Here is a 21,785-nt window from a genome sequence, read left to right on the forward strand (position 1 = left end):
GAAAAGGAACTGGAGAACTGTGTTAGCAATATTGTGAAGGAAAGTAATAATATATACCAGCATTTCCAAATGCTTGCTTTAAGTTAAGGTAACCTGATATTGACAGACTTCCTGTTGGAAGGTGCAGGTCCTCAGCTGCTCTGTTGAAAGAAGCAATAATTTGGTATCTGCAGTCATTATCAATTATATTCTTGCTCAGAAGACATATTATACCTCAGACACTGAAGACCACATCCTCCTTCAAATTGATAGTAAAGACCCAGAGTAAAAAGAAATGTGACAAATGTATCGGGTATATGTATTTCACTGGAAATAGCATTGAAAAAAAAGGAAATATTCTGTTTAATTGATAGCTTAATTGATAACTACTTTTATTGGCACAGGTTAATATAAATTTTAAGACCTTGTGAAAAAGATATTCAGAAATAAGCTTATCTTGCTAATACTTTTAAAGAAAGCATATATATATATATATATATATATATAAAACTTTACTTGTAGTAAATGGGACTAGCCAATAACAAGTGTCATGGCTAATATCAGAATATAGTCTTTAAAACTTTAATAAAATTCCACAGATAAAAGCATCAATATTCACTACTATGAATAGTTGCTAACTGGTAGATTTCAATTTTTACTTTTTTGAATTGTGTCCTACCTGAAGGATTCACAAGCCAAAGCACATGCATTTATTAATTTTCATTTGCTTTTCCTATGCAAACTGGATTAATGCCTACCATAAAGTTGTTTATATTTTCAGTGTTATTTACTATATATAGTCCATTCACAGAAACAGGCATCGTATGAGGCAAATATGATTTTACATCCTTCCTAGCTGATTACATTTCCTGTAAGCTTTCTATAGTGGTACTAACAGTATTTTTGCAATTTTGCAGATGATCTATAAAATACACCCTGACACACTCATGATATCAGGAGGATTACATGATGCACCACGGATTCACAACCCTGCCACGACAGTACTGGAAAATAATGAGGTCCTAACTGATTACTTACCATTTGAATCTAGACGTGGGCAGTAGACTCGAGTTTTTACCTCTTCAAGTGGAAAGACTTTTCTCCACCTTCAAGACATTTTAATTACCACAAGACTCGCTGTGACATGCAGAAGCTCTTGCAATAGTTAACTAGTATTTCTAATTCTTACTGCTTAAGTTTCTTGTCATTTCTTCTCCTACAATGTCAGGTACTGTACATACACCACTCTACTGGAAATCATGTTTGGTAGATACCAATTTATTTTTCGTGTAAAGTCTCAATGAACAATCATTTAAATCCTGTTTTTTATAGCAAGGCATTCAAATATCGAATACTCTGGAATTAGCAACGCTATGAATATGGGTAGGCTAGGCTGTATGTGGATTTTGAATCTTAACTTCAAGACTGCAGAATTGTAGTTCATGGATCTGTATGTGAGCCATAGCTGAGAAGACTAGATAGTAGAAGTCTCATTATATTCAGAAACAACTGGAATTTTTACTTTTGATTGCTCAGTAACTAGCTTAGGAGTCGAGTCTGCATATCTGTTGAAGATGTCCACAACAGCAGCAGTCAAAATTAGAAATACGCCATCTTGAAATGAAGTAACAAGCCTTGGCAGGTATTTAGTTCTTGTATAAAACACCACCCTCTATTAAAATAAATAACAAACTGCACATACATGTTGCGTTTCTGGTGACTGCATTTTCTTTTTCCTGCAAAGTAGCTGAAGAGCTATTAGTAAGTAACATCCCGAACTAAAATGGAGAATAACTGACTTTGCATGACATTCTCTGTATCCAGTCAAAAAATAAGTAATGAATGTATCTGGGAGAGGTTTAAATGGACTATTTTACACTACTTACGGTAAAATAATCTTTCTTGGAAAGAACAGACATCTGGAATTTGTGTGTTAAAAGCAGCTTCTCTGTTCTTCGTTTGGTCTAATTTACACTGTTTAAGCAGATATATTATAAAAACTCAATATTCCACAAACATATGAAATATCTTTCCAGCAAGAAAAGTAATTCTAACTTCTCAGAAAATTTGCTCGCATAACAGATTCCATTTCCAAATATGGAGAAAAAAACAGTATATTCTTTCAGATCTTTGGAGAATATTTGTCAGTTACATACAATAAAAAAAATCATTATTAATATCACTGCTTAACAGATAAGGCATAAGGAACCCAAACTACTAGCCTATACATAAAATTGCTACACAAAAAGAATGAAATATACATGTTTTGCTACCCACTTCAGATGAATCCAGGATTGTGATTTTTCATAATATTTTAAGATGTACCTGTAGTTTTCTTGTTATCTCTAGGCTCTGAAGCAGGTTTTTGTTGTTGTTGTGAAACCAAGATTAATCAAGGATTAACACAGAAATATATGTTATTCTAAACTATTCTTACATGTACATTGCAGAAGCTGTTAGTCCTTAGGAAGGCTGCCTGGTGATTTATATCTGTGTTCTAAAACATAAAGCAACAACATCTGGTCCCACACTTTACATTTCAGATAAACAATTTAATGACACCTTAACATTGTTTTTACAATCTTAAAACATGTGTGCATATTTTATTCCTTATGAAGCTGAAATCTTTTTAAACCAAAGTAATTCTATTGAAAATTCAATTTTAAAAGTTTCAAAACTGTTTTAACATACTGAAATAGTAGCTACTGAAAACAAAACAGTCTAAAAAGACAGTTCTGACAACATTTAAAATGAATGAAAAAACAAGACGACTTGGTAAAAGTGCATGCTTTTTAACAGCTTCAGTATTTATTTCACTAAATAATATCCTTTTGTGAATTATGTATTAAGCAAAGGAGAGTAAATTTAAAAGAACAAAACTGAATTTCTTTAAAACCAGCATTTCTAATGCCAGACTTTCTTTTTTCTTTTTGAAACAGCTTTCTATGTAGTTATATTTATTTCTAAATTTTAAAATGGGCTAATTAGTCTCCCAACTTTTTAAAGCATAGGGAATGAAATGTAGAAAATGCTCTGCAGGCTGATGTAGTTATATATTTACAAAGTTTATGTGTATAAAGGAAATTAAAGTAGTATTAAACATACCGAGTGTGACAGAAAAATGCAACAATGTACTAACTCTGAAAGAATAATAATACTGTGGTTGTACTAATCAAATAATGCTAGGGCACTAGTCATTTTTTTCATTTTAACTAAAGAGCTTTTCAGCTTCTTTAATTTTTCTTTTCCTGTCCATCTTAGAAACTGCAGTCCACCCAGCTTCTCGCATTTTTCTCATGGTTGTAAGTTTCAGTACAGAGCCTGGAGTTTTCACATTTGATGTAGTTGGTTTCTAAGAAAAATACAGCCATCCATTAGTTTCTATAACCAATTTGATTAACTGTTTGTTTTGATCTGAAGAAAACCTACGGTACCTTTTTTGGTGTCATGGCATATAATTGTGAAGCTTGAGGATAATCTTTGTACAATTTTTTAAACATTTCTTCCTCCGAGACTATGCTCTTAAATTAAAAATAAAAAAGTTATTTAATCACACTATATGAAAAAAAAAAATTTATTTCCCCCTAGGAATATTAGAGTATGGAAAAAAAGAGTTAAGATGTTACTATGAAGTCTAAACAGGTCAATAAAAACAATGTAAAAAATCATTATAAAAGTTAATATATATATTTTTTTGTATAGTGGTACTCTGTTTGTCATATAGTTACTAATTATGTACATATAAATACAATTCCAGAAAGAACCAATTAAATAAAAATATACACATAAATATTGTCTTGGATACAGAACCCCACATGCTTTATATACATTCGTAGATATAGCAGTGTGCATAAAGAACTAAGTACACTATTAGTTCTCAGATTGTTACCAGGAGGTCACTGTGTTCAGAGCTATCTGACTGAGGATCCAGCTGTAGAAGCACTTTTTGCTTTTTCCTCATGCACTGTTCTGAATGCAGATTTGTGCTTTCACTTTGCAGTTTATGTATTGGAGGAGTCTTTATAATATATGTCTGGGAAAAAAAAAGATGGCATCTAAAATTACATTTTCAGTGGTAATTACAGAACCTAAAACCAAACTCATAACCCAGTTTACAGACTGAGTATCCAGGAAGACACTAGAGAGATGCTGTGGAACAATTATCTTTCCATCCAAAATGTGAAGCAAAGACACAAAGAAAAAAAAAAATCATCCTTTTTTTGTTGCCAAACAAGGAGAATGAACAGGAAGCTGTGGAAGAACTGCGTTTTATAGCACACTATATCTAACTTCTTCATGCTTATCTGCAGAAATTCAGGTTATTCTGAACTGTAGTCACTACATGCAGACTATAACCAACAATTAAGAAAACACGAACAAACAAAACTGCAGGAAAAAGCTTTCAGAAAGACATTGATAGTGATACCAAGAACAAGATTGTTTTTACTTAAATAGTTCTTTCACTAGAAGTTAAACTTCTCAGAAACATTGCAATGGAACAATGCAATCCTTTTTTAGAAAGGATAACATCAAAATGGTAGTTGTTTCTATTGTTAAGATATAAACCTCACGTGAGCTTCTGACAGGGTAGAAGAATAGGTTTTACAGTTATGACAAAGCAGTCAGGAATACTTTGATAATTTTTACAGCTACACAAGCTATTTTGTGTTCCATAGAGAAAAATGTGCCTTTACAAACAGACAACATGTTTCTTTTAAGACTAAGTAAAAGAATTCTAGAGACATTAATAAATTCACAGTCCCTCTAGGACAGGAGTTGTTAATGATCAATGGTAACAGACAAATTAAGTAACTGAGCAAGAAAAATGACACATGGTGGGAGCCCTTACACGAACTGCTTTCTAATATCTCTGTGGAATACTTTTTTTTTGTGGCTATCTACCTTTTAAATCCCTGCTTACCACAACAAAAAATAAATAAGCGTCTACAGAGAAGTAAGAAATACAGTCAGAAAAATAAACCAGGAACAATTCACTATTATGAATTACAAACCTTTAATGATGGATTACCCAACGGACTTTTTGCAGATACTGAAGGAGGCATTTTTTTCTTTTCCATCATGTTGACTTTTATAGGAGTATCATTTGGAGACTTTTTATTTTTTACACTAATAGATGCACAGTCCAGATCTAAACGAGGTTTAGGAGTCTCAGAAAAATGAGTTTGTATTTTCTAAAATTAAAAGAGTTTTGAATTAAAAGCATTTCAATGTCTTTTGCAGAGTGTACATAATTTATCATGGAACTTCAATTAGATTGCATACATATAAATATTACCAAATTCTAAAATTAATTAATGACAAGGTTAAAGCTACCTTGTGCTTCTTTTGATTTTCAGGAACTATATTTGGGGGGGTTCTTTTGCAAGATTCTCCTAAAAAGAGTTATGTGATAGGAAGTAAATATTTTATTTGAATTCAGCTGTTGAAAACCTTCTTGGTGTAGTTACAGAACACAGTCCACAGTCATACTCTGTTACAAAATTCACACAAATATATGATCCAGATTTAGTCAAACTGCAGCATTCAAAAGACATTACTTTTCTATTCACAGTTTCATTTCTTATACAACTTCTCCCATCTCTGCTAAGGAACCTATTTACCATCCCTTTTTAATGAGAAAATGAGATACAATTTTTATCACAGCTGTATTTAAAAAAGGAAGAGCTCTATTTTCTAATTATTATTTCATGCAAGAAACTGGAAGCATTCTTGTTTATTGAAGTAAATGTTCCTTCGCTGTCTTTTTAATTCTATTTTGCATTTCTTTTGCCAGCTGAAGAATACTATATAGCAATCACAAAATCACAGAATGGTTAAGGTTGGAATGGACCTCTGGAGGTCATCTAACACCCCTGTTCACAGCAGAGTGAACTAGAGTAGGTTGATCAGGATTGCGTCCAAGAGGGTTTTGAAAGTCTCCAAGCATGGAGACTCCACAACCTTTTTGGGCAACCTGTTCTGTGTTTTATCGCCCTTAGTAATAGTGTTTCTTCTTGTGTTTAAATGGTATTTCTTTTACTTCATTTTGTTCCCATTGCCTCTTGTCCTTTCACTGGATACCACTGAGAAAGTCTCGCTCTGCCTTCTTTACTCCCTCCCATAAGGTATTTATACACACTAATAATATGCCCCTGAGCTTTCTCTTCTTGAGGCTGCACTATCCCAGCTCCCTCAGTCCCTCTCTTCTGTCAGATGCTCCAATCCCTTAAAGATCTTCATGGCCTTTTGCTGCATTTGCTCCAGTATGCCCTTGTCTGCCTTGTACTGGGCAGCCCAGAACTGGATAATACTCTAAATGTGGTCTCAATATTCTAAATGTGGGCCCAATACTCTAAATGTGGTCTCACCAGTGCTGAGTATAGGAAAAGGATCAGCTCCCTCGACCTGCTGGCAACACTCTTCCTAATGTGCCTAAGACGCTGAGCACATTTCTGGCTCGTGTTCAACCTGCTGTTCACCAGAACCCCAGGGCTTTCCCTGCAAAGCTGCTTTCAAGCCTGTCAGCCCCTAACCTGTACTGGTTCTAACAGTTACGGCTTCCCCAGTGCAGGAACTTCCCTCTGTTAAACCTGATGGGATTCGTGTTCCATGTCTCCAGCCTGTCCAGACCCCTCTGAAAGACAGCATAACCACCTGCTGTATCAACCATTTCTCCCAAATCTGTATCACCTGCAAACTTGCTAAGGCTGCACTCTGTTCCATCATCCATGTCATTAATGGAGATGTTAAACAGTATTGGACCCAGAATCAACCCCAGGTGTGCATCACTAGTGACTGGTCTCCAGTTGGACTTCATGCCACACTAATTGCAATCCCTTAAGCCCAGCAGTTCAGCCAGTTTTCAGTCTACTTTACTGTCCGATCACGTACCAGTTTGCCTATAAGGATGAGAGACCTAAGTTATGAGAGACCATGTGGAAGCCTTACTAAGGCTGAGATAAACAACATCCAGTGTTCACCCCTCATCTGCCAAGTCAGTCATCTCATCATAGAAGGCAATCAGGTTGGTTGAGCACAATTGCTCCTTCATATAAATCTGTGCTGACTACTCCCAATAACCTTCTTGTCCTTCACATGTTTGGAAATGGTTTCCAGGATTATTTGTTCCATCACCTTTCCAGGGACTGAAGTGAGGCTGACTAGCCTACATTTCACCAGATCCTCCTTCTTGCCCTTCTTTAAGGTAGGAGTGACATTTGCTTTCTTTAAGTCCTCAGAAACCTCTGCCAGTCACCATGACCTTTTGAAGATAATCGAGAGTGGCCTTGCAATGATACTGGCCACCTCCCTCAGCTCTTATGGGTGAATCCCATCAGATCCCATGGACTTACATATGTCCAGGTTGTTTAAAGATTCCCTAACCTGATCCTCCTCCCCCAAGGGTAAGTCTTCCTTTCTCCAGACTTTCCAGGTCTCATTGAGTACCACAGCCTTTTCCTTGTCCTTTGTCATCAGAACTCCTGCCACATTCGGCAGCAGGTCCTGTAGAAGCCCTTCTTGTTGCCCTTCACTTTTCTTGTCAGTTTTAACTCCAGATTGGCTTTGGCTTTCCTGACATCATCCCTGCAAGCCTGGACAATTCTTCATAGGGTTTCAGTTTCTCCCTGCTTCCCTCATATTTATCAATTAAGGAGTAATGCAAAACATTCACTACAACCAGAAATGAGACATAATGACTTCAGAGAGCATCATCAAGCTCTTGACATTGGACAGCAAGTGAGAGCAAGACCTAGAATCAAAAGTGCACTTCACAGCTGCCATTATTATAGTGCATAAGACCAGGCCAAGCATGTCACCCATGCTGCTACATTTAATAAAAAAAAAAAAAAAAAACAACCTTCTCTTCAGTTTCTGCTTTAAGTTGTTCCTTAAGGGATGACAGTTCACTTTTCAAACATGACAGCTCACTTTCCTAAAAACGATTAGATAAAGGATAGGATTAACTATGCTTAACCTGGAAAAAAGAAAACAGTCCAAATGAGACAGTAATTAAGAGGGTTATTCATTATAAACAAAAGAAAATTCCATTTGTTCCATAGAGCTAATTTATCCATAAAGTTAGCATGCCGAGAGGTATCTACAATTTATTTTCAGAATGATTCAACTAGAATAACAGATGATCAAAGAAGCAGTTACCAAATTAAAAAAAAAAAACATGTAGACTTGAGTCACACCTCCTTCTATTAAAAAAATCTAACTGAAAAAAGCTCTGTGAAGAAATATTCTGTGAAGGGAAATGTCAGAAAAATACTGCATTTTAAGTAGATGCTGTAGAACTACACTTTTGTGAGTCTTGAGGGCATGTTGGCTCTCAGAACATTTCTCAAAGCTAAGCTTCCCAGAAAGGGGGGTGGGAGTGGGGATTAAAAAAAAGGGGAAAAAAAGAAAAAAAGATAAAAGAAAAAAAGAAAAACAAGGAAAAAGAAAAAATAATAATAAAAAAAAAGAACACACACCCCCAATGCAACTCTAGACTTGAAGTTTTCTTTTAGTTTGTTTTAAAAAGAGCTGAAGCACTACTAAGAAACAGATACTTGACCAGAACTGTTCAAGGTAAGAACTTAAAACACTTGTGAGAACAGGGGGTGGGGGGTGGCATCCAACTATTTAATATAAAAGTGAATATAATTTACTATAAATTGAATTTAATATAATTTAATCTAAAATCATATGACTCATATGATTTTAATATAATAGAATTTTATAATATAATCTAATTTTATAATAAAATTTAAAATTTTAAAAATTTTATATTATATATTTATATTATATATTTATATATTAAATAAATATATTATATTTTTATATTATAAAATTTTTAAAATTTTATAATATAATAGAATTTAATATAAAATCAGACAGTGATGTTAGAACATGATGCACTATCAGGAAAAGTAGACAGAAAAGCACAGCTACTCCAATTTATTTTTAGAAGCATCTGTGGTTTTTTAATGCACATAATAAAACCTGTAAGAAAATAACAGTAAACAGAAATTAGTGGGTTGATCTTCACTGTTCAGTCTCACTAAAGCAGACACTTAACCCCCTCCAGTGTTAAATAGGAAGAAGTGTAATATGATATTTATAATTACATTACACTTTAAGGACAGCAGCCCCTCCATTTAATTATTTAGTGCTGAAGAGTATGCCTTACCAATGATCTTTTTGATGATAAATCCTCTTGCTCTTTTATTTTATAAAGTTTTAACTCTGTATCTTTTTCTTCAACCATTTTATCATATTCATGCTGTGTTAAAAAAAAACAAAAAACTTCAAAACATTTGACTAAATGTTACAATTACATATCTACCTAGTCTTAAAACATTACTCATTTTTTCAACTAAAGCTCTCTGAAGATTCAGAAAGCACTATGAACAAACATTGATGCTTCAGCAGAAACTAAAACAGAAAGTGCACGAGCAGTATTATTTTGTGGGCTGACAGAGAATGCTTTATCTCTAGGCAGCAGTACATGTTCCAGCACATAAAAGCTAGCCATGTTATTTTTATTAATGGTATCTGCTCAATATACTGCAAAATAGAGTAATAAGGAATGTAAATTAGAGTGTTAAGTTAAACTGCTGAAGGTCACTAAGTAATCTCCTCATAAAAAGAGGCCCAAACTGATACTGAAGAACACTGCATTAGGATGGTATCAAAGGAAGCCTGAGTATAAGAAAAAATCCTAGAAATTTAGATAAATGGAATTTATCTGCCAGTAGGCATGTTTTCAAAATCTGAAGATGAATTTATTTTTAGGTGATGAAAAGTCAAGCATGTGTTCAACTTCATTTTCCTAGACTCAGGTCTTTATTATGAGGTTTCACTTTCTAATTCATAATATTCTGGTTTTGAAAGGTTTTTACTTAACATAGTATCACACAGGACAAATCACAGAAATCAGTAATATCTCTCACCTTGTGTTTTTCCATAAGTGCCACCATTTCAGTTATCTTGTGTTGACATCGGATATCAGTTTCTCTCTGTGTTACTGTTGCTTCATCAGCAAGCAACCTCATCTTTTCTACCTGTTAGTAACAAGTTTCATTTAATTCATGAACAATTAACAACAATATATTTTAAAAAAATCTTAGTTTCATTTCTTCTTACCCCTGTGGGTGCAATGTATATATACTCTCATCTAGTGTAGTCTTCATTTGCTTTTAAGATGCTTTTCAAATCCTACATCTTTTATACATATTGTTAAAATGGGCAAATAAACGTAGATTAAAATTACGTCCATTCTTCCATGGCAGACAAGTGTCATTTCAAACCACAAGGCCATTTCAAGCACTCTGCCCTAACATTTTTTGATGTTACTGTCAAAAAAGTGTGGGCAGGAAAATACTAATATGGGAAAAGTTATAATCCAATTTGCTTATGCTGTATTTATGCCAAGAACAGAATTTCTGTGAACAATATCTTGACAAGAATTTTTAACTGGGTTCTTATTTTTAAAGACATATACAAATACTTCAACTTCAGGATCTAATGTACTACAGCTTTGCTCACATGCATACACAAGAAGTTCCATTTATGTTGGTAAGACTGCTACGTAAGAGCAAGGACTCTGGCCAATATAGCTTCATAAAACCATCATACATGAAAAAAATAATTAAAGTTGCAGTAAAAATTAACAACTCTCACCTCTTCAAGAAGTTTATTTTCATTTACTTTTTTTGTTTCAATGTCTTTTTGATAGATGTCAACTGTTTCCTTATGTTGCTTGTTCATATTCTCCATCTCTAACTGTAATTTATTCACCTTTTGAGAATGCAGAACTATTGCTGTTATTTGTTCAGGAATAAACATGCCAATTATTTTTTTTTTTACCCCTTATTTTCGAGCAGAACCACTCTGTTAATTTTCACGTTTATGACTGAACTATTTCCTACTTCATATTCAGCTTTTTTTGTAAAGAGTTGAACTTTGGCCTGAAGCGAGTTAGAAAATACTCACAGAAACAATGGCAACACCACAATGGGAAAGACAGCCCATACCAGTTTTGTGCACCCCAGTCAATAACACAGTCCTAAAGCTAGAGGCTAGTCAATCACCAAGAATCATTCCAACATAAGGGAACCACCCATTAGCAGTCTGACACTTTTCTGCCTTTTGTACAAAAGACTCTTTAGTATTGCTTGCATGGAATGCAAGGTAGGAAAAGGAAGCATAACTGGTAGTCTCCTAAGACTTAGCAGTATGACTCTATTATTTTTACAATTAAACCTTTTTTTTTCAATTAAGAAGTGAAGAAACAGTTTATATAGAACTAGTTTATTTTCAGAATTTTATTTAGTTCTAAAAAAATATTAATTCCTTTTAACTGCTAATATTAATGAAAATTTGGAATGAAACAAATAGGAAGAGTCTATTCCTAAGCAGTCACCCAAAATGCTGTGAATTCTTCAAAAAAAAGATACAGATGGAGATTTTACTCCCTCCCTTGTAAATCTGTTTAAGATTTTAACTGGTTTATGGTATGTTTTCCTCCTAAGTGTGCATTCTGATTATAATTTTTCCTTTCAAGTTTCTCATAAGAATACCCTCAAAACAGTCTACATCTTTCTTGAAGTGTGGTACCCAAAACTGGACACAATATTCTAATCAGGGACTTACCACTGCAGAACACAGTAACAGAACTGCCTAAAGTGAATAATATATGTATTTCTTTTAATTGCTTTGCTATTTCAATGGGGTGGCATTACTGAATAATGTTCAGTACACTATCAACCAAAAAAGAAAGGGACTGATTAGGAACATAATTCCTTGACACGTGATGTCCGTGTCTTACAAATGATAGCCCAGTCAGTGTCCAATGATTAAAAATGGAAGCATCTTCCAAAAATTATGGACTCATTCCTGTAAAATCTGTATCCCAGATCCATAAAACAATTAAGAATGTGCTTAACTTATTATCATCAGTTACACTGAGAGTTAAAGCATTCAGTCTTTGTGCTTTACCCTCATCTTGTACATGACATTATTTAAACCTACCTTCCCTTCATAAATACTTGTTTTCTTGCTTTCTGCAGTAATTTTCTTTTTCAGCACCTTATTCTGTTAAAATAAAATAAAACAAACACCATACTTTAACAAGTTAATAGAATTATGTAATGATTTAACTGCATCAACTAGGTCAGAATCTTCAAAATTCCAGCTTTCAGCAAGCAACTAACTCTCTTTTTGTTGTGCAGTTCAGGTTCCAGATCAATTCTCCAAACAAAAGAGCGCTCAACTACTTACTTTAGTAATACTGTTAATTCATGACCTTATGAAAGACTCCTCATAGGCGACAACAGAGAATAACAAAAGAGGGTGCAGAATGGGAAGAAAAACTAAGATGCTGCTGACAGAAAATGTGCAGATGTAATGACAAAAAATACAAGTTATACATTTTTACAGTACAGTTATTAACAATTTGTCCTAAAGCACAATCCTTTTCTACTATTGGTAACTGAGATAGGTCATTATTTCAAGTATATCAATGAGACCATGTACTAAATGAAAATAGTAAAAGTTTATTAAAGATATTATTTCTGTAATTGCATTTTTCAAAAGTAAGGACAATTTTACAAATCAAGTAATTCCAAAGGTGACTCCTTAATTTGCTCAGAGTTAGGATAAGAAAGGAAATGTTATAAATTACGTAGGTATATCTAAAGATATCACACCAAACAAAAACTGATGAAAAGTAACAGTCACCACAAAATACCATGTTTTATGTATTTGTGACTTTTAAAAACTGTACATACCTCCTGTTGCAACTCTTCAATGCATTTGGTTTTATTTTCCACCTGTTTCTTTAAATTATTCATCTAAAAGAGATATTTCAAACATTAATTAATAAACTCCTAAAAAATTACTCACTGTGTTAGAGATTACTGTCAACATTCTTAAACATGCATTTGCACAAGTCTGATTAATTCCAGTGGGACTGAAACACATGCTAACATGTGACAATGATTGGAGTTTTAACCATAAAGTACTACAAGAATTTTGCTAGCCCAATATCATCAACATTAACAGCAGTGAACCAGTGGTTCCGCAGTGGTTGTAGAGTTTAGAAAGAAGAAGAAGAAAAAAAAGTAACTTCACAATTTAAAACATAATCTTGTATGAAGTTCTCTAGAGTCCGTGGAAAAATGAATTTTCATACCTTATTTTCTAGAATCTTCAACTGCTTTTCCTTTCTTGAAATTTCATTTTCCATACTCTTAGCCTGGAATTATAATTGTAAATGTTTTACTTTTACAATAAAATTTTGAAATCCATTATGATGTTAAAAAAACAGGTATGCTTTGAAACTACAGTAAGAAAGTAAGAATATTTGAACATATTTAAACTAAAAAACCTCATATTACATATTGAAAGCTAATCCATACCCCATCCATCACTAAGTGGGTATATGGAAATAAAAAAAGGGGGTTCTCTGTTTGCCTGAAATCTAACAAATCTGGACTTTTAAGCCTCCGTGTAAAGAGTAAACATCCCAGTGAAGGTCCTTGTCTTTTAAAATAAAAGGGCTCGGCATAAGTACATATGTTGACTCAATTGGTAGCAGCACTGAAAGAAAGCCTCTGTAAGAGATTATATCCCTAGGTAGAGCTTTGCAGAAAAAAAAAAAAAAAGTTTTACATTTAGATTTTGTCCTACAGGTTATGTTATATATTTTCATGATAAAGCACATGATATGGCATACATTTTCTTCTCTTTCATCCAGTTTACTTTTAATCTCTTCACCTTTCTTTGCCATCTTCTCCTTCAAAGACTCCAGTTCATTTCTAAATGCCAAATTAACAAGCATTAGTAAATATTTACTTAATAACTTTAACTTCTTTTCACTACTGCTAAATAAACCCATGCTTTATTTTCTAAAAAAAGCTGCTAATATTGATGAGAACTTCATAAGCTGTTCAATGAAAATGTTCTTAAAATGATGCAAGGTGACTGATAAGTTAATGTCTGACCTGTACATACTTTTTGTAAGCATGGAAAGATGTTCCCCTTGCCTGAGTACAATATATTCTAACCTGTAATATCGTAATGCATCTATGAAATATGGAAGGCTGCCTGTCTATTGGGTTGGTGGTACAGAGACTACATCAGAGAGTAACATTTAACCAGTTTCACCTTTTCACATTCAATCCATAACCTTTAACTTCTATTTTCATCTCCTTCACACCTAAGATGTTAATGCAGAATGGGATAGCTATATGTAATAAGAAGCTATGGCAAAAATTGTTCCTGTAGCAATAGGTATCACTAATTTGTAGAAACTTTTACATGGCCAACATCAATACTAAATAGTTTCTGTTTAGCTATATAGCCTAAAAAAAACATTAATCTAAAAATCACAGAAAGCAGCATATGAACACAACATTTAGACTAACTCTGAAGGAATCAAGTCTACTTCTTTTAATAATATTGTACATTAGTATTTGGTTCTACTTGCCTTAGCTGGCCATTTGCTTCTTCCAGGTTTTCAACTAACTGCTTTGTATTTTCTTCTTTTCTTCTACTATCCTAAATAAAGACCCATGTATGTAAAATGAATAAAATTCAAAGTGACATCTTAAAAAATTCAAAGACATATTAAGCAGTATCTTGACCTGCCTTATTCACAAGGGTAACTACACTTCCTTTGTATTTTAAACACAAAAAATAGTTCAGATACTCTACAGAATCGTATCATGTTGCAGTTTCCCATATGATTTATATTTTAAACTGAATGTCATCCTTTAAAAACAGCTGGAAGTTTACAACTTGCCTCATGACTTTCTTGCAGTTTCTTGAGTTCTGTAGCCATACCACTTTTCTCCTGTGCTAGTTGTTCTTTTTCTAATAAAAGCTTATTGATATACACTGTTAGTGGTTCATTCTTTAGCCTAATTTAAAACAAATGGTCAAGAGAAATAAGAACATGTACTTTGAAATTTCCTTTTAAGTTAAATTTATCTGTTACAAAATGTTACTTCACACTGAAAAAAGTCCAGGCCTGTATCTACAAATTTAAGCTTTGCGGCAAAGTTACAATGATGCAAAAAAGCAACAGAAGAAGGAAAGAAAATGAGAGTTAACTTTTATATAAATATAATGGTTGTTGAAGACAATGTAGTTCAATATCCAGTTCAAAGCAGGGTTAACAACAAATTCAGAAACTTTCTCTTCATGCTAACCCAACTAAGTCACAGAGATATGGAACAATTACATACATATAAATACAGAAAATGCGATTTATAAATATATGTATATAATGGATGTCATACTGTGTGCATAGGTTCAAAATTTTCATTAGAAAGCAATCATAGATCATTTCATTGTATATTAAAGTAACTTCTATGTAACATACAAAAAAATTAAACTAATACTATATTTTCAAAAATGATCATACGCCTCTCGTTCAAGATCTGTATTCAGTGTCATAAGCTGTTTTAAATAATTTTGTTCCTTTTCAGCTGTACTAGTCAGCTGTACTTTCAAATCATGGATTTCTTTCTGCAGAAGAAAAAGAAAGTGTTTTGAGTATACATATGTAAACTATAAGTCATGAAAGCTATCAGAAATGAACTGACAACACAAAGCTTTAAGATGAAACAAAACTACATATATGCTACAAATTAGCCAGACTGTATCTTTACATCTCTCTGGTGTGATGTGGAAGTAGTGTGAGATATTGAACTCTGATAGGAACACTAAATGTGTCCCCTATTCTAAGTCCAACTAACTAGTCTGCAAAATTACTGACAAAATTAGCTTTCCTTGGACATTATTTTAAATAAAGACATTTGCTTCAGGCATCATAAGCTTTTGCATTCACCTAAATAAAAGAAATATATACAAAAATCACAGAATTCCAGTACTATGTGATAGAATAAGCACATATTTTGGATGCATCACAAACCACAAGGCAAAACTCTTCCCTCGGAAATTTGCTGCCATTACAAGATAAAGTAAGCCTTGTAATGTAATGTAGTTTATAATACACAAAATGCTTTGAATACTGTTCCCTCCAAATAATTGGTGATACACTGATACCACAGGCACTGGCAGGCAGTTGATGGGGGGCGGGGAGGAGGACGGAGAGAGGGAGGAAGAGAGAGAGAAAGATATTCGTTTTTAAGCACAGCACATAATAAACTTCTGAAATTTCTTATCACAGAAGACTATTGGAGGCAAATAGCATGAGGAGGTTCGAAAACAGATGAGACAAGTGAACACGAACAAGTCCATAAACTGATAGCAAAGGCAACTGACACGGATCTGTCCTCAAACATCCTTAATACACCTACTGTAGGAATGTAAGGGGAATGGACCATAGATAATAGTCAGGCTCCTCTACTACAATAGTATCTTCTGCTGTCATTGTCACAAGCAGAGCAGTGCACTGGGTGGAACACTGGTCTGACTATGTGATATTTCTCATATTCTTATATACAAGTGATAATGTGTAACTTCACTATTTATAAAAACATGTTACTGTCACCCTTTATTCAGACCTCTCTGATTTTGAGAATATTTTTCATTTCTTCTTCTCTCTCCTGCAAATTTTCTACAGTAGCCTCAAGATCTTTTTTCTTCACTAGAAGTCCTTCAACTTTTCCCTGTTTAAGAACATTAGCAAAACTCAGTTTAGAAAATTCAATGCACAGTATATAAGGAATAAACATACATGGTAAAATGCAAACCTGGTTTCACACTACCTTACTTTAGCTGATGCAGTTTCTTGTTAGACTTGTAAATACAAGATCATAACTAAAATAATCCTGTATTAGAAGTGTATTTTATATAGCTTAGACTTCTGTAACAGAAAATGGGCCTGTGTCACAGTGCAGTAGGGTTCACAGAGACGACAGCTAATTACCTCAGGAAACTTCTCTATAAGTAAGAAAAGAACACCCAGTATAATGGGAATACATGGAACAGGGTGTTATAACCCAAAAGACCTTTCTGCAGGCTCTTAAATGTTTTCCTCTGAAAAGGAAAACATCATCAACACAGTATGCATTGCTTTCTAGATACTAAATGCCACAGTATGGAGGACACCTCACTATAACTAACACTCCACGAACAGCAAAATAATCACAGCAGATTTGTGAAGTAATAAACCTATGAAACCTCTGAAATTGCTTATTAGTTTCCTCATTTTGTCACACATCATAACCTTTTCACAAATTCCACTGCCTTTTCTGGGTGGTGTCAGAAGCTTGGTTATCCTTTACACACCAAAACGAGGTAAGCCTTTACAATGCTTAATTTTTAGAAGATTATTATGAAGAAAGCTAGCCACTTGAAGAATTATCTTACTGTCGAAAATTAGTTTATCCCTCAGCCTTAAATGTCATATGTGTGGTGGTCACAAAGTTTGAGCTAATGTTCAACACACACACACACACACAAAGCATTTTTCAGAAAGGCTCAAAATGAGGAAAGAGTGAGTACTAGGCATAACTAAAAATGGGAAATCTTTATGTCCAGAGGGAGTGGCATTTGAATAGGTGTGAATGAAGAAGGAAATGACCAGAAATGTTGGCAAGGAAAACCAAAACAAAGCAGAACAAAAGGAGAAAAACAGTGGAAAGAATCAAGTCCTTCAAAGAAAACACTGAAATCATCTAAAAGACAGGTAAGAAAGTTTAGTAGCAACACTAAGGCAGATTAAGGCAGTGTTTATATATAGCATTTAAGATACTTAAAAAGCAAGAGAGACTTAATATGAAAAGTAAATGCCATGAGACTAATAAAATGAACATTTACCAGTGTTTCTGACAGCTCTTCAAGTTGCATTTCTTTGTCATATTTTAGTTTAGTCATCTCTTCTACAGCACATGTAATGTAAAATTAATTGAACAGAAATAATTTTGCATATTTAGCAGGCAGTATAAAGCATTTATCCCTTTGCAGTACCCAATTTTCGAAACTTCTGGGATTAAGTTCAGGAATTGTAAAGCTAAGTTATAACCTAAATTATGCATTCATCTAAATGTAGAGTTGAAAAAATTATTCAGAAAGACATTAGCAAATATATATATAATAATAGAAACTAATAATTAGTCTTAAAAAAAATTCAGAGCCTATTATGTTTTCCACAATCATGACTTCACATAAACCGTGGACTGTAAGAATGTTTACAAAGGAGTCATCTCCAAGTACTGATGCATCTGCATTTTTCCAGAAAAAAATCTGGACTTCTGAAGATATTCACATGGACATGCTGAAAAAGGAAACCACTTAATAGTAACTTCAAAATGTTTTCTATGTGCACTTTCACATTATTGGTATTTTTTGCAAGTACTGGATACCAAACTCATTTTTGCTCCAGAATTCTCATGGGTCACATCTCACTTTGTTCTAGTCAAGTGTTAGCAGTTAACTTTTGAACACTTATCTTTAGATGCCCTCCATACATACAAGGACATCAAACTGTATTTCTCATCTATCATATCAGGAGAAGAGACATATGCTGAACACTGGGAAAACAGTGCTAAAGATAGATCTCTTACTCTGGGGGCTAAAAAGCGCATATCTAGAAATCACAGGATATCAAAGCAATATTTAAAGCTAACCACTGTCAGTGTGATTCTACATCCAACATGGGGAGAGTGGTCTGCAGGAAAGCTTAATGCAAGTGTTTTGTCTCTGCTACAAGCTACAGAAGTCATTCCTGGAATCTACTCTTCAGCAGTCTAACACTACCTCTCAAACAGGTCTGCAGTGCTATCAGTCTAAATTGGAAGAGTGCAGAGAAACCAAAATGACTTCAAGGAGAATCCATGCATGTATGGTCTTACTATTGGAGGTCTGCACAGCACTGCTATTTGACTGCTGCCCGCTACAATGACTACCAAAGAAAAGGGAGTCAGTTGAGTAAATATAAATGTAAGCATTCCTGACAGGTACAGGGTACTGTAAAACCATTTTTCCAAGCAATGGGGACAGTCTATTTTCAGAAAACAGCAGAAAACATTTTTATTACTACCTAGCTCGTCGTCTTTCTTTCTACGAATCTTACCCAGTTCAGCAGACTTATTTCTGAGCTCCAAGGTAAGTAGCTTTGACTCATCTTCATATTTCTCCAATCTAAGAAAATGGTAATTTAAAAAAAAAAAAAAGTATAGTATAAAGTACTGCACTTGAAACTTAAAGGACAATAAGACAAAGTCTTACCACAAGCATTTTAAGAACATTTGCCTTTCAACAGGCAGGTGATATATCTACCTGCAACATGTATCAAATTCCACTTTTACAACTTCAGAACAGCAGACATAAAAGTAAGCAAATATACACATACATAAACCTGTATTTCTTAAAAATAGAATTATGAAAGTCAGGGGGAAGGGGGCAAAAACTGCTTTGCTATAGACCAATATCAACAAGCACAACTGACAAAAATTACATTAAATCCTCTTCATTTAGACTAGTGTGTCAAAAAAACGAATTTCAGCTTCATATCCCTTTGTTCTTGGATTTGTCATAAACTGTAACTATTTAGAAGACACCTTAATGCCACATACCCAAAATCACTGTTTCTTGAAAAACTCAGCTGTGATACTGTATTAAAATACATCTTTACTGCTCTGTTCTCATTTTTAGAAAGGTTGATTTTAGTTGCTATCAGGTTCTTTGACAAATACATATTTTTTAAAACTACAGAAAACCTGAAATACATTAATAATAGGCACTGGCATTAAACAGTACTATTGTCACATACGGAAGAATATCTTTCTCACTAAATGTTCCATTAATAAAGACCTGTCAAGTACTAAATGAGATTACTGCTCCCTTAGTTAAGAGCTGCATCCATGCAAAATCAAACAGCATAACCGTCTTCAAGTGCTCATAATTCAAATAACCAGACAGGTGAAGGACTTTAAAAAAAAAAAGTTATTAGTGATTACAAAAAAATATAATTACACCAGATCACATATGAAGTTTAGGTTTTATTCCTAGCAGCTCAGTAATCTAGTGTTTCACCTGTAAGATCATTCTTTGAATTTAAGCTGTTTAATTTACCTATTTTGCTCTTTTTGCAGCAAGCTTTTCAAATTGGAAATAGAAGTCTCAAACTCCTCTCTCAGGGAGGCATGCAAAGCCTTAGTTTTTTTACATTCTTCCACCTGTGCCTCTTTTTCTCCAGTGACCTGAATTAATGCTTTCACTGCAGTCTGCAATTCAGTTTCTAAGCTCTTTTGAGTAACCTATAAAAAAATTATATCATTTCTTATCATGTTTTGCAGCAAACAGATACAGTTGCTTCATATCTAAAGTATCAGTAATTATTTATGCAATTACTCATCTAATCTATTTATACCGGAAAATTATAAGCAAGCTGTACCTCTGTTTTTTGCAATGAAACTTTGGCCTCTTCCAGTTCTGCCCTCAAATGTTCTTGATTGATCTGGGATTCCTTTAACATTTCTCCCTCATGTCCTAAGTAAAAAGATATATGATTACATTTAAGAAAAAATAGGATATTTACTAAAAAATGCTTGCATTTCTATTTTACACATAAATACATTCCTACAACTTAATCAAGTTACATAATGTATTCATGTCATTAAGGAAAAAGCCTCCAAGATGATTATTCAACTTATTAAGAAACAGTAACCAAAATGTAAAATCACATATATTTATAAATTTAACAAAATGCAGCCATTTATATGTATCTGGCATAAAAACAATACTAAAATCTTCCTCCCCACTGCCCAGGGAAGGGGAGGCTGAAAATTGCCTCAGTTCTAGAGAACAAAGGTACTTGCATCATATACTATAAATATTTTGTAATATAAATGGCTTAAAAATACTGAAAATCAAGTTCTGAAAAGTAAGTTTCCTCAGTGGCACCTGACTGTAAGTTTGCAAAACTCAAGCAATGTGTTTTCCCCTTGCAATCTTCAAAAGCTCCCATTGCTTGACTCACCCTTAAAAAAGAACCCTTCAAAAATAGTTATACTTCCAATCCCAGTCAATCCTTTGCCTATTTGCAAATAAGATTCCATTTAAAAGCTGTAACATTTTGGGGGATTATTTGGCAAAAGATGTGAAAATATGTCTTGTTGAACACAAAACAAGGCTACTATTTATGGACTACTGAACAAATATTATACTTAGAAGACCCTTCACGAACTTGATTTGAAACAGATCAATCCAGTAACCAGGAAAAACACCTTTATCTATTATCATGCCATGTTTACTATACAAGTCCTACTGAAACAGCAAAAATCTCCAGAACAGGGGCAGGGTTATACAGTGTCCTGGTAAAACTTACCTCTGTTACAGAAAAGGAATGACAGGGTATATGGCACCTTTACAGTAGTGCAACATGTTCACACTAGAGTTTATTGAAGAGAAAAAGAAAAATCCCTCACAATGAAGCTGTCATGTCAATACAAAATCAGGGTGTAGCCTAAGCCTAAAGAGAAAACGTTTGTTATGAAATAAGGGCCTAGATTTTATACATATGCAGATCACACTACCAGTCCTGATCCCACATCAGCAGCTTCTGTTCCAAACAAAAATATGGCCTGCAAGGCCCCAAAATTCTGCTGCTGACTGGTAAGAGGGTAAAATTATAATGATCCTGTTTCCTATACTCCTATAACCAATTACATTTTAACACGGCAGAGGGAACTCTTACTTTTTGCTTCTATTAAGTCAGCAATCTTATTTTTTGATTCCTTCAGCTGAGTCTTGATGTCTCTTATTATATCATCTTTTTCATCCCTCTGTATGGTAAGAACTGAAATCTAACAAAATTAAAATAATATCACAATGATGTCTAGAAA

The 21,785-nt window shown here is 33.8% G+C and overlaps 1 protein-coding gene and 1 long non-coding RNA gene across 2 annotated transcripts in view; one reads left to right on the forward strand and one right to left on the reverse strand.

Annotated features, from left to right (window-relative positions):
• The window catches only part of LOC142419201 (uncharacterized), a 20,339-nt gene extending 16,723 nt beyond the window's left edge, over positions 1-3,616 (forward strand). Inside the window, exon 3 of the long non-coding RNA XR_012778507.1 lies at positions 897-3,616. This is a non-coding gene — a long non-coding RNA (uncharacterized LOC142419201). The remainder of the gene's footprint in view (positions 1-896) is intronic.
• The window catches only part of SYCP1 (synaptonemal complex protein 1), a 27,336-nt gene continuing 8,738 nt past the window's right edge, over positions 3,188-21,785 (reverse strand). The window contains 23 exon segments of the mRNA XM_075521908.1: positions 3,188-3,331; positions 3,414-3,500; positions 3,869-4,012; positions 4,992-5,171; positions 5,314-5,354; positions 5,357-5,372; positions 7,838-7,912; positions 9,155-9,247; positions 9,918-10,028; positions 10,648-10,764; positions 11,998-12,060; positions 12,756-12,818; positions 13,160-13,222; positions 13,703-13,784; positions 14,456-14,526; positions 14,771-14,888; positions 15,395-15,498; positions 16,500-16,604; positions 17,758-17,819; positions 19,013-19,080; positions 20,014-20,198; positions 20,336-20,430; positions 21,638-21,746. Coding sequence (XP_075378023.1) covers positions 3,188-3,331; positions 3,414-3,500; positions 3,869-4,012; positions 4,992-5,171; positions 5,314-5,354; positions 5,357-5,372; positions 7,838-7,912; positions 9,155-9,247; positions 9,918-10,028; positions 10,648-10,764; positions 11,998-12,060; positions 12,756-12,818; positions 13,160-13,222; positions 13,703-13,784; positions 14,456-14,526; positions 14,771-14,888; positions 15,395-15,498; positions 16,500-16,604; positions 17,758-17,819; positions 19,013-19,080; positions 20,014-20,198; positions 20,336-20,430; positions 21,638-21,746 — 2,196 coding nt within the window.

The sequence above is a fragment of the Mycteria americana genome, chromosome 20 (assembly GCF_035582795.1).
Source record: "Mycteria americana isolate JAX WOST 10 ecotype Jacksonville Zoo and Gardens chromosome 20, USCA_MyAme_1.0, whole genome shotgun sequence".
Taxonomy (NCBI): domain Eukaryota; kingdom Metazoa; phylum Chordata; class Aves; order Ciconiiformes; family Ciconiidae; genus Mycteria; species Mycteria americana.